The sequence below is a fragment of the Lynx rufus genome, unplaced genomic scaffold (genome assembly GCF_022079265.1).
Source record: "Lynx rufus isolate CCGP_SWC_20201006 ecotype Redwood Valley unplaced genomic scaffold, mLynRuf1.p SCAF_7, whole genome shotgun sequence".
Classification (NCBI taxonomy): Eukaryota; Metazoa; Chordata; class Mammalia; order Carnivora; family Felidae; genus Lynx; species Lynx rufus.
The window spans coordinates 16,361,308-16,374,091 of NW_025814889.1; the positions used below are offsets into that span (position 1 = coordinate 16,361,308).

The 12,784-nt window shown below is 41.0% G+C and overlaps 1 protein-coding gene across 1 annotated transcript in view; it reads left to right on the top strand.

The window, feature by feature from the left end:
- STAM (signal transducing adaptor molecule) overlaps positions 1-11,850 on the top strand; it is an 83,807-nt gene extending 71,957 nt beyond the window's left edge. The window contains exon 14 of the mRNA XM_047066828.1: positions 11,028-11,850. Within this exon, the coding sequence (XP_046922784.1) occupies positions 11,028-11,259 (232 nt within the window). The 3' untranslated portion in view covers positions 11,260-11,850. The remainder of the gene's footprint in view (positions 1-11,027) is intronic.
- The last annotated feature ends 934 nt before the right edge of the window (positions 11,851-12,784 follow it).

A 12,784-nucleotide genomic window follows, 5' to 3' on the forward strand; every position in this document is an offset into this window, starting at 1 on the left:
GAACATTGGGGTACAAGTGCCCCTATGCATCAGTACTCCTGTATCCCTTGGGTAGATTCCTAGCAGTGCTATTGCTGGGTCATAGGGTAGGTCTATTTTTAATTTTCTGAGGAACCTCCACACTGTTTTCCAGAGCGGCTGCACCAATTTGCATTCCCACCAACAGTGCAAGAGGGTTCCCGTTTCTCCACATCCTCTCCAGCATCTATAGTCTCCTGATTTGTTCATTTTGGCCACTCTGACTGGCGTGAGGTGATACCTGAGTGTGGTTTTGATTTGTATTTCCCTGATAAGGAGCGACGCTGAACATCTTTTCATGTGCCTGTTGGCCATCTGGATGTCTTCTTTAGAGAAGTGTCTATTCATGTTTTCTGCCCATTTCTTCACTGGGTTATTTGTTTTTCGGGTGTGGAGTTTGGTGAGCTCTTTATAGATTTTAGATACTAGCTCTTTGTCCGATATGTCATTTGCAAATATCTTTTCCCATTCCGTTGGTTGTCTTTTAGTTTTGTTGGTTGTTTCCTTTGCTGTGCAGAAGCTTTTTATCTTCATAAGGTCCCAGTAATTCACTTTTGCTTTTAATTCCCTTGCCTTTGGGGATGTGTCGAGTAAGAGATTGCTACGGCTGAGGTCAGAGAGGTCTTTTCCTGCTTTCTCCTCTAAGGTTCTGATGGTTTCCTGTCTCACATTTAGGTCCTTTATCCATTTTGAGTTTATTTTTGTAAATGGTGTGAGAAAGTGGTCTAGTTTCAACCTTCTGCATGTTGCTGTCCAGTTCTCCCAGCACCATTTGTTAAAGAGGCTGTCTTTTTTCCATTGGATGTTCTTTCCTGCTTTGTCAAAGATGAGTTGGCCATATGTTTGTGGGTCTAGTTCTGGGGTTTCTATTCTATTCCATTGGTCTGTGTGTCTGTTTTTGTGCCAATACCATGCTGTCTTGATGATGACAGCTTTGTAGTAGAGGCTGAAGTCTGGGATTGTGATGCCTCCTGCTTTGGTCTTCTTCTTCAAAATTCCTTTGGCTATTCGGGGCCTTTTGTGGTTCCATATGAATTTTAGGATTGCTTGTTCTAGTTTCGAGAAGAATGCTGGTGCAATTTTGATTGGGATTGCATTGAATGTGTAGATAGCTTTGGGTAGTATTGACATTTTGACAATATTTATTTTTCCAATCCATGAGCAGGGAATGTCTTTCCATTTCTTTAAATCTTCTTCAATTACCTTCATAAGCTTTCTATAGTTTTCAGCATACAGATCCTTTACATCTTTGGTTAGATTTATTCCTAGGTATTTTATGCTTTTTGGTGCAATTGTGAATGGGATCAGTTTCTTTATTTGTCTTTCTGTTGCTTCATTGTTAGTGTATAAGAATGCAACTGATTTTTGTACATTGATTTTGTATCCTGCAACTTTGCTGAATTCATGTATCAGTTCTAGCAGACTTTTGGTGGAGTCTATCGGATTTTCCATGTATAATATCATGTCATCTGCAAAAAGCGAAAGCTTGACTTCATCTTTGCCAATTTTGATGCCTTTGATTTCCTTTTGTTGTCTGATTGCTGATGCTAGAACTTCCAGCACTATGTTAAATAACAACGGAGAGAGTGGGCATCCCTGTCGTGTTCCTGATCTCAGGGAAAAAGCTCTCAGTTTTTCCCCGTTGAGGATGATGTTAGCTGTGGGCTTTTCATAAATGGCTTTTATGATCTTTAAGTATGTTCCTTCTATCCCGACTTTCTCCAGGGTTTTTATTAAGAAAGGGTGCTGGATTTTATCAAAGGCCTTTTCTGCATCGATTGACAGGATCATATGGTTCTTCTCTTTTTTTTTGTTAATGTGATGTATCACGTTGATTGATTTGCGAATGTTGAACCAGCCCTGCATCCCAGGAATGAATCCCACTTGATCATGGTGAATAATTCTTTTTATATGCTGTTGAATTCGATTTGCTAGTATCTTATTGAGAATTTTGGCATCCATATTCATCAGGGATATTGGCCTGTAGTTCTCTTTTTTTACTGGGTCTCTGTCTGGTTTAGGAATCAAAGTAATACTGGCTTCATAGAATGAGTCTGGAAGTTTTCCTTCCCTTTCTATTTCTTGGAATAGCTTGAGAAGGATAGGTATTATCTCTGCTTTAAACGTCTGGTAGAACTCCCCTGGGAAGCCATCTGGTCCTGGACTCTTATTTGTTGGGAGATTTTTGATAACCGATTCAATTTCTTCGCTGGTTATGGGTCTGTTCAAGCTTTCTATTTCCTCCTGATTGAGTTTTGGAAGAGTGTGGGTGTTCAGGAATTTGTCCATTTCTTCCAGGTTGTCCAATTTGTTGGCATATAATTTTTCATAGTATTCCCTGATAATTGTTTGTATCTCTGAGGGATTGGTTGTAATAATTCCATTTTCATTCATGATTTTATCTATTTGGGTCATCTCCCTTTTCTTTTTGAGAAGCCTGGCTAGAGGTTTGTCAATTTTGTTTATTTTTTCAAAAAACCAACTCTTGGTTTCGTTGATCTGCTCTACAGTTTTTTTAGATTCTATATTGTTTATTTCTGCTCTGATCTTTATTATTTCTCTTCTTCTGCTGGGTTTAGGCTGCCTTTGCTGTTCTGCTTCTATTTCCTTTAGGTGTGCTGTTAGATTTTGTATTTGGGATTTTTCTTGTTTCTTGAGATAGGCCTGGATTGCGATGTATTTTCCTCTCAGGACTGCCTTCGCTGCGTCCCAAAGCGTTTGGATTGTTGTATTTTCATTTTCGTTTGTTTCCATATATTTTTTGATTTCTTCTCTAATTGCCTGGTTGACCCACTCATTCGTGAGTAGGGTGTTCTTTAACCTCCATGCTTTTGGAGGTTTTCCAGACTTTTTCCTGTGGTTGACTTCAAGCTTCATAGCATTGTGGTCTGAAAGTATGCATGGTATAATTTCAATTCTTGTAAACTTATGAAGGGCTGATTTGTGACCCAGTATATGATCTATCTTGGAGAATGTTCCATGTGCACTCGAGAAGAAAGTATATTCTGTTGCTTTGGGATGCAGAGTTCTAAATATATCTGTCAAGTCCATCTGATCCAGTGTCTCATTCAGGGCCCTTGTTTCTTTATTGACCGTGTGTCTAGATGATCTATCCATTTCTGTAAGTGGGGTGTTAAAGTCCCCAGCAATTACCACATTCTTATCAATAAGGTTGCTTCTGTTTATGAGTAATTGTTTTATATATTTGGGGGCTCCGGTATTCGGCGCATAGACATTTATAATTGTTAGCTCTTCCTGATGGATAGACCCTGTAACTATTATATAATGTCCTTCTTCATCTCTTGTTACAGCCTTTAATTTAAAGTCTAGTTTGTCTGATATAAGTATGGCTACTCCAGCTTTCTTCTGGCTTCCAGTAGCATGATAAATAGTTCTCCATCCCCTCACTCTGAATCTAAAGGTGTCCTCAGGTCTAAAATGAGTCTCTTGTAGACAGCAAATAGATGGGTCTTGTTTTTTTATCCATTCTGATACCCTATGTCTTTTGGTTGGCGCATTTAATCCATTTACATTCAGTGTTATTATAGAAAGATACGGGTTTAGAGTCATTGTGATGTCTGTATGTTTTATGCTTGTAGTGATGTCTCTGGTACTTTGTCTCACAGGGTCCCCCTTAGGATCTCTTGTAGGGCTGGTTTAGTGGTGACAAATTCCTTCAGTTTTTGTTTGTTTGGGAAGACCTTTATCTCTCCTTCTATTCTAAATGACAGACTTGCTGGATAAAGGATTCTTGGCTGCATATTTTTGCTGTCTAGCACCCTGAAAATCTCGTGCCAATTCTTTCTGGCCTGCCAAGTTTCAAAAGAGAGATCAGTCACGAGTCTTATAGGTCTCCCTTTATATGTGAGGGCACGTTTACCCCTTGCTGCTTTCAGAATTTTCTCTTTATCCTTGTATTTTGCCAGTTTCACTATGATATGTCGTGCAGAAGATCGATTCAAGTTACGTCTGAAGGGAGTTCTCTGTGCCTCTTGGATTTCAATGCCTTTTTCCTTCCCCAGTTCAGGGAAGTTCTCAGCTATGATTTCTTCAAGTACCCCTTCAGCACCTTTCCCTCTCTCTTCCTCCTCTGGGATACCAATTATGCGTAAATTATTTCTTTTTAGTGTATCACTTAGTTCTCTAATTTTCCCCTCATACTCCTGGATTTTTTTATCTCTCTTTTTCTCAGCTTCCTCTTTTTCCATAACTTTATCTTCTAGTTCACCTATTCTCTCCTCTGCCTCTTCCATCCGAGCTGTGGTCGTTTGCATTTTGTTTTCCATTTCCTTTAAAGCGTTTTTCAGCTCCTCGTGCCTGTTCATTAGTCCCCTGATGTCTGTAGCAAGAGATTCTCTGCTGTCCTGTATGCTGTTTTCCAGCCCAGCGATTAATTTTATGACTATTATTCTAAATTCACTTTCTGTTATATTATTTAAATCCTTTTTGATCAGCTCATTAGCTGTTGTTATGTCCTGGAGATTCTTCTGGGGTGAATTCTTCCGCTTGGTCATTTTGGATAGTCCCTGGTGTGGTGAGGGCCTGCAGGGCACTTCCCCTGTGCTGTGGTGTATAACTGGAGTTGGTGGGCGGGGCCGCAGTCCGACCTGATGTCTGCCCCCAGCCCACCGCTGGGGCCACAGTCAGACTGGTGTGTGCCTTCTCTTCCCCTCTCCTAGGGGCGGGATTCACTGTGGGGTGGCGTGGCCCGTCTGGGCTACTTGCACACTGCCAGGCTTGTGATGCTGGGGATCTGGCGTATTAGCTGGGGTGGGAAGGCAAGGTGCACGGCGGCAGGGGGGGCAGGCTTAGCTCGCTTCTCCTTAGGTGATCCACTTCAGGAGGGGCCCTGTGCAGCCGGAGGGAGTCAGATCGCTGCCGGAGGTTTGGCTCCGCAGAAGCACAGAGTTGGGTGTTCGCGCGGAGCGAGCAATTTCCCTGGCCGGAGCCGGTTCCCTTTGGGATTTTGGCTGGGGGATGGGCGGGGGAGATGGCGCTGGCGAGCGCCTTTGTTCCCCGCCAAACTGAGCTCTGTCGTCCGGGGGCTCCGCAGCTCACCCTCCCTTTGTCCTCCAGCCTTCCCGCTTTCTGAGCAGAGCTGTTAACTTATGACCTCCCAGACGCTAAGTCGCGCTTGCTGTCGGAACACAGTCCGTCAGGCCCCTCCGCTTTTGCAAGCCGGACTCGGGGGCTCTGCTTGGCTGGCGAGCCGCCCCTCCGCCCCGGCTCCCTCCCGCCAGTCCGTGGAGCGCGCACCGCCTCGCCGCCCTTCCTACCCTCTTCCGTGGGCCTCTCGTCTGCACTTGGGTCCGGTGACTCTGTTCTGCTAATCCTCTGGCGGTTTTCTGGGTTATTTAGGCAGGTGTAGGTGGAATCTAAGTGATCAGCAGGACGCGCGGTGAGCCCAGCGTCCTCCTACGCCGCCATCTTCCTAGTATCCCCCAAGAGACTCCTCAGCTCAGGTCTTGATCTTGCAGTTTGTGAGTTCAAGCCCTGAGTTGGGCTGTGCGCTGACAGCTTGGAGCCCGAGCCAGCTTCTGATGCTGTGTCTCCCTCTCTGTTTCTGCCCCTCCACCGCTCATGCTCGCTCTCTCTCTCTCTCTCTCTCTCTCTCAAAAATAAATAAACATTAAAAAAAAAAACTTTAAGAAAACTTGCGTTATGTGTTTAAATGAGGAAATTGATGACAAAGTAAATGTAGGATAACAAAATTGGGAAGAGCAAGAATTGGGATTGGAAGTATACCTGATAGAGGTGTACTGCTTTGTCATTACGAATCATGGTCCATGAGCAATTATTTTGTCTTCCTTTTTTTGGTGGACAGGTTTTTAAGTGTCCCTCAGTTCATACCTAGAAGGCAGTTTCTTATTCTTTTACATACACTTTTGGTTCGTGGACCATCACTTGTCCAGATCTCTGTCATCCTAGGACGATCTTACTGGTAATTGGGTAAGGTAGTACTGATGCACTTTCCTAAACCACAGGATTATTAGCTAGAACTACCATGTTGTACATTAGATGACAGCTTGTTCAGTCTTACAACTGGAAGTATATACCCTTCATTCAGGATTCCCTCATTTTCCTCAACTCCCAAGTCTTAGTAACCACACCTGTCCTCTGAGATTGACTCTTTTGATTTCTACATATAAGTGAAATAATATGGTATTTGTCTTTCTGTGTTTTATTTCACTTAGCATAATGTCTTCAGGTCTCATCCAAGTTGTCACAAATGGCTGAATTTCCTTCTTTCTTGGGCCTGAATAGTATTCCATTTGTGTGTACGTGTACGTGTGCGTGTGTGCGTGCATGCACATGTGTGTGTATAAACCCCATATCTGTATCCATTCATCCACTGATGGACACTTAGGTTGTTTCCATACCTTGGCTGCTGTGAGTAATGCTGCAGGGTAGGTGGGAGTGCAGATGTCTCTATGAGGTCCCGACTTCAGTTTCTTTAGATATATATCCAGAAATGAGATTGCTGGGTCATATGGTAGTTCCATTTTTCATTTTGGGAGGAACCTTCATACTGTTTTCCAGAGTGGCTGCACCAGTTCACATACCCAACAACACTGCACAAGGATTCCCTTTTCTCCACCTTCTTGCTAATACTTATCTTCTTTTTAATGATCGCCCTTTTAACATGTGTGAGGCGGTATCTCATTATAGTTTTCATTACCATTTCTCTGATGATTAGTGACATTGAGGACTTTTCATGTACGTATTGATCATTTTATGTTTTCTTTGGAAACTGTATATTCAGTTCCTCTGTCCATTTTTTAATTGGGCTGTTAGGGTTTTTTGTTTTTTCTTTCTTCTTTTTTTTGCTGTTGAGTTATAGGAGTTCTTTATATATTGTGGGTATTAACCCCTTATTAGATAGTGATTTAAAACATTTTTTCCCATTCTATATGTTGCCTTTTCATTTTGTTGATTGGTTTTTTTGCTGCACTTTGTAATTTGATGTAGTCCCACTTGTTGATTTTTATTTTTGTTGCCTACACTTTTGTTATCATCCAAGAAATTGCTGCCAAGACCAGTGTCAAAGAGCTTTTTCTCTGTTTTTTTCTAGGAGTTTCAAGTCTTTTTTTGTTTGTTTTTTAATGTCTATTTATCTTTGAGACAGAGAGAGAGACAGAGTGCGAGCAGGGGAAGGGCAGAGACAGAGGGAGATAGAGAATCAGAAGCAGGCTCCCTGCTCTGAGCTGTCAGCACAGAGCCCGGTGTGGGGCTCAGACTCACAGACCACGAGATCATGACCTGAGCCAAAGTCAGCTGCTTAGCTGACTGAGCCACACAGGCACCCATAGGACTTTCAGGGATTAAATACAAATCTTTAATCTGTTTCAAGTTCATTTTTATGAATGGTATAAGACAGAGGTGCAATTTCATTTTTCTGCATGTGGTTATCCAACTCTCCCAACACCATTTATGAGGGAGGCTATCCTTTTTTTATTGAACATTCTCGACTCCCTGGTCAAATGTTAGGTGACCATTGATTTTAGTTTCTTAGCCTCAAGGTGCTTACTGGTTGTTAGAGGCAAACACATACAGATTATGTAACGATCACATAAATTACAAATAGAGGTACTTGCAGGGTGCTTTAGGAGCCTTGTGGTTTGGGGAATGTTTACAAGAAAATATGCTCAAGCTTGTTATTCTTAGCCTGGAGGAAAAAAGTAAGAAAGATTTTATGTCATGAGCAAAGACTTTGGTAGTATGAAATGGCTTGGTATGCATGGAAGGAGTAAACCAAGGAGTTATAAAAACGTGTGGTACATTTTAAGCATTATCAAATAGTACAGTTTTACTAAAGGATTCAGCTCTGGTGGGACAGGGGAGAGATAGGCTTGGAGTTACTGACAAGGACAATGAATGGTCCTAGATATGTTAAGAAGGTTGGGTCCTGTCTGGGAAAGCTCATTAAAGGGCTTCAAGTGGCAATAATACAGATGAATTCTTAGGGGCTAGGTAAGAAGCTGGGTGACTGTATATAGTAGACAAAAAATGATTGTCTAAAGGATAAAATGATAAGAGATGGGGAAAGTTATTTAGGAGATTGACAAATGATTACATATGGGTGACAAGGTAGGGAGCTAGGACAGAGCAGTGATATGAAAGGGAAGTATTGGGTGAATTGCTGGGATCTGCCCTTGGGTGGATGGTGGAACTGTAAATTGAGGCAAAGGATATAATACAAAGCAGGAATGATTACAGTAATAGCTGGCATTTATGGGGAGTTTCAGTAAGTACCAGGCACTGTACTTTATGCTTTACATGTGTGAACTCATTTACTCTAATAACCTATGAAGAAGGTACACTGTCACCCCTCTTTTATAGATGAGGAGACTGAGGCATGGTGGGTAAGACTAAGGTCCCACTTAGATAGGACACAAAACCAGGCATTTTGGCTCCAGAGCTTACCACTTAGTCTCAACATTTTATCGTACAGGTATTGTGACCCTTACTAATATAAGTAATGACATCAGATCTGACTTCTTCCAGTACTTTATATCTCACAACACAACGCATAGATGATAAAGGTTAATGCCTTTAATCATTACTTGAGTGGTTACATTAGTTGGTGGAACGTGGCAGTAAGCGGATTATCTATGATCATAATGAATTGGTTTAATTGGTGCCAAGTACAAGAGCATTGAATTTACAAATGACTGATTTGTAAACAGTGTAACGATTGAAAAGTTTAGAAATAGGCAACATTTTGAAAATTTTGGGCAATTGCCCAGTGCATAGATTGTTTTACATTTTTCATAGAAAGGGTGGGGGAAGAAATCTCAGTATTAAAGCCCTGAGTATTTCTCTTTGTATAGCTAACCTAGTGCCTTGCACATAGTTGAAACTCAGCAGGTTGGGAACGGGGAGAGAGGAAGCAGAGGCAGCAAACAGTTTGAAGGAATGTTTTGGTGGATTAGGAGCCACGCACAGTGGAGGGTGCCTTGGATGGGAGCACTGACACTGATCGTTTTCAGCGAGAGGGGAGGCTGAATCTGACAGTGGCATGGTACCGATACTAACTGTGGTCAGGGTAGATCGAAGGCTTCTTTCAATGCTACTATATTTCCAGGGAAGTAAGGGAAACAAGGATATTAAGCTTTCATCTCCCCCACTGCACTGGAACTGCTCTTGTCAAGGACTGGTGATTTCTGTATTGTCAGATCCAGTGGTCCCGTCCTTTTCAAAATACTGTCTCCACTTGGCCAGGACCATTCTCTCTTCGTTTTCCTTCCACCTTATTGCCACTCCTCAGTCTTCTTTGCCTAGTGCCTCTTTATCTTTCTTGTTTCTAGGTCTAGGGTTCAAATAAGAAGTATTCACTTAAGTGTTGAGTGAATGATTTATTTCTCAGTAGTCACTCCCCAGGGGATCTCATTCAGGCCTGTGATTCTGAACACGCTGTGTATGCCAATAACTGTTTGATGTATTTCTAGTCCTGACCTGTCATTGGACTCCAGACCCGTCTGTTATCTTTTGTGAATCTTCTAGGTCTCTCACTTGATGTGTTTACAACTGTACTTTGATTCTCCCTCCCCAAATCTACTGTGATGCTTATCTGTAGTCTTCCTTTCAGTGAACGGCCACTCTACCAGGTACTCCATTCTAAAACCTCAGGCATTCTTGACCACTTCCCATTAGCAAATGTTGATGGCACTACCTTCAAAATCCGCCCTTTCCTCCCCTCTTGACCATGTCCACCATGGCTCTAGCTGACTGTCATCTCTCACATGGACAGCCTCCTTTCAGGTATCCTTGTATCTATCATTGGCGCAAAGTGAGTCTGTTAAAACCTAAGTCAAATTACATCACTCTTCTGTCCAAACCAACCAGTCCGTGTCTTCATCTCACTCAAACAGAATCCTTGCTGTGATCTCTAAGGCACTATGTATTCAAAGGCTGTCCTTGCCCTTCCTTCTGCCACTTAATGTTACACTGTTCTCCCCTTTGCTCACTCTGCCTCCATCATGGCCTCCTCTCTGTTCCTTGAACATGGCTGGCATTTTTCTCTTCTCTAAGGCTTCTGTATTTGCTCTTCACTTTGCCTGGTACACTTTTCCCCTCCTAGATAATCAGTATGACTCCCTCTCCCACTTTTTTCAGCTCTCTTTTTATTTTTTTTAAATTTATTTAAATTTATTTTTATTTATTATTTGTTTTTTTTTTTAATTTTTTATATGAAATTTATTGTCAAATTGGTTTCTATACAACACCCAGGGCTCATCCCAACACTCACCCCTCAGTGCCCATCACCCACTTTCCCCTCCCCTCACCCCCCATCAACCCTCAGTTTGTTTTCAGTATTTAAGAGTCTCTTATGGTTTGCCTCCTTCCCTCTCTGTAACTTTTTTTTTCCCCCTTCCGCTCCCCACTGGTCTCCTGTTGAGTTTCTCAGGATCCACATATGAGTGAAAACATATGGTATCTGTCTTTCTCTGTATGGCCTATTTCACTTAGCATAACACTCTCCAGTTCCATCCACGTTGCTACAAATGGCCAGATTTCATTCTTTCTCATTGCCAAGTAGTATTCCATTGTATATGTAAACCGCATCTTCTTCATCCATTCATCAGTTGATGGACATTTAGGCTCTTTCCATAATTTGGCTGTCTTTTTAAACGTTGCCTTCCCCTACCACTGTTCTAGACTGGAATCTCTTGTCCCAGGTACCCTTGGTCCTCCTACTTTGCTTTATTTTTCTTCATACCCATTATTACCACTTGACATATTATAAATTTATTACCTTTTTTCTCCTACTAGAATTTAAGCTTCCTGATGAGCTCCAAGCTCTTTTTCCTTCTTTCTTTATGATACCCCAGTGCCTAAAATAACAGTGTTTGGCTCTTAGAGGTGTTTAATAAATATTTATGGAATGGATTGATTGAATGAATGAATGAATGAATGAAAGTTTAATGAATAGCTTTCCTGTTTATCTCTATCTACATGGCTGTGTAAGTCAGTATTGATCTAATCAAGTGTTTTTTCCCCCTCCACAGCACAATGGTCAGTTCTGTTCAAGGAAATACATACCCCAACCAGGCTTCAGTATATAGTCCTCCTCCTGCCGCTGCTGCTGCTACTGCCGATGTCACTATATACCAGAATGCAGGAACTAATATGTCCCAGGTGCCAAACTATAATTTAACATCATCATCGTTGCCTCAACCCGGAGGCAGTCAACAGCCACCTCAGCCACAGCAACCATATTCTCAGAAGGCTCTGCTATAGGACTTGGGATTCCTCTTTGTGGCAAATACCTGCTAAAAGCCGCTGACAATGTTATGAGATTCTTTAATATCTTAAGGTTTGTTTATCCTCAGCTTATAGGAATCTATCTTGGTCTACAAGTTCCAATATTCAAGAAGGTAGAACTCTCTTCAATTTGCACTGACTTTTTAGAGGTTCTCCCTTCCCCCGCCCCCTAGAGGAATGAAACTACTTACAACATTTAATTCCTTTCATAATATGAAAGAATTGATACAAGATTATTTGTCTCATGAAATTACCTGGTCTGCAAAAAGTCAAACTTAAAAACACTGTTGTGGCAAACGTTATGTACATATACTGCTGTGTGACTTCATTAGTGGCCATTTTGAATCACAATGGTGATCATGTGAATATATTTAACACTGTTAAATTAATTTACATTGCTATTTTATTTTAATCATGAACAACTACCATGTTTCATAATGTTTTGTGTAAATTTAAGGTAATTACACTATCCCTTTAAACTGCAAGAGAACAAAGCTGTAGCATATTTACGTGAAGGCATTATGCTGTCCATGTTCCAGTTTCACATTAAACTGAACCTTCCTTTGACTACTTGTGAGCTAAACATACGTATTTTACGTCTTTCTGTAGCCTCTGTGTACTACTTACTAGCTGTCATCACACCAGCGTACAGGAGCTAAATTTTTGGTGCAATTATAGCAAATGATGATGTTCCCTTTTACACTTTGACATTTCGGCATGACATTTCAGGATATTGTGGGACCATGAGACAAAATTAAGTAGGATCACATTCTTTATATCTTATTTTTAAAGGAATAATGTTGGTTTACTTTTTCCTAGTTGAAGATAGAAATTAGATTTCTGAGCTGTATACTGTGTTTCTTGGTGGCAGTGACACCAAAGATAGAGGCAACGGATAGAAATTTTTAAACTGGAAAGAAAACATGAATTACACTACATTTTCAAAGTCTCTTGTAATTATTTAGGATATAAACAAAATTTGACTCATCTGTCTTTTCCCACTAGTAGTCTTTTAAATATGTCTTTAACACATTGTATCCTTTAATTGTTCATTAAAATGGATATAAGTAGATGTTTCAAAGTCTTCTATATTCCTGGTTTTGCTTCATAGTTTGTATATTTATTCTTCTCTTTCAGACTGGACTTTTGGGGCTCTTCTCTCGTAAAGTTCTAATGGGATTATTTTGGCTTCCTATTCAGGAGTATTTGTGAGCAAAGGCTTTCCTTTTGATCTGTATGAAATACGTTTTCCACCGACATTTTAATCTTAAATATTTATCATTTCCGTAGTTGTGCTATACTGTTATTTAACACTGTTTAAACAACTGAAAAATTGAGTTCAGGATTATATTAAATGAATTGACCTAACGTGCTTCATACCATAAGTGAAAATTTAATGTGTATTTTCTAAGATCGCAGTCAGATAGCTTGTTCCTTTCCTTTTTGACAAACGATCCCATCTGTGGCAAGTAATCTCAATGGTGACTCATGTTGGAGGTTC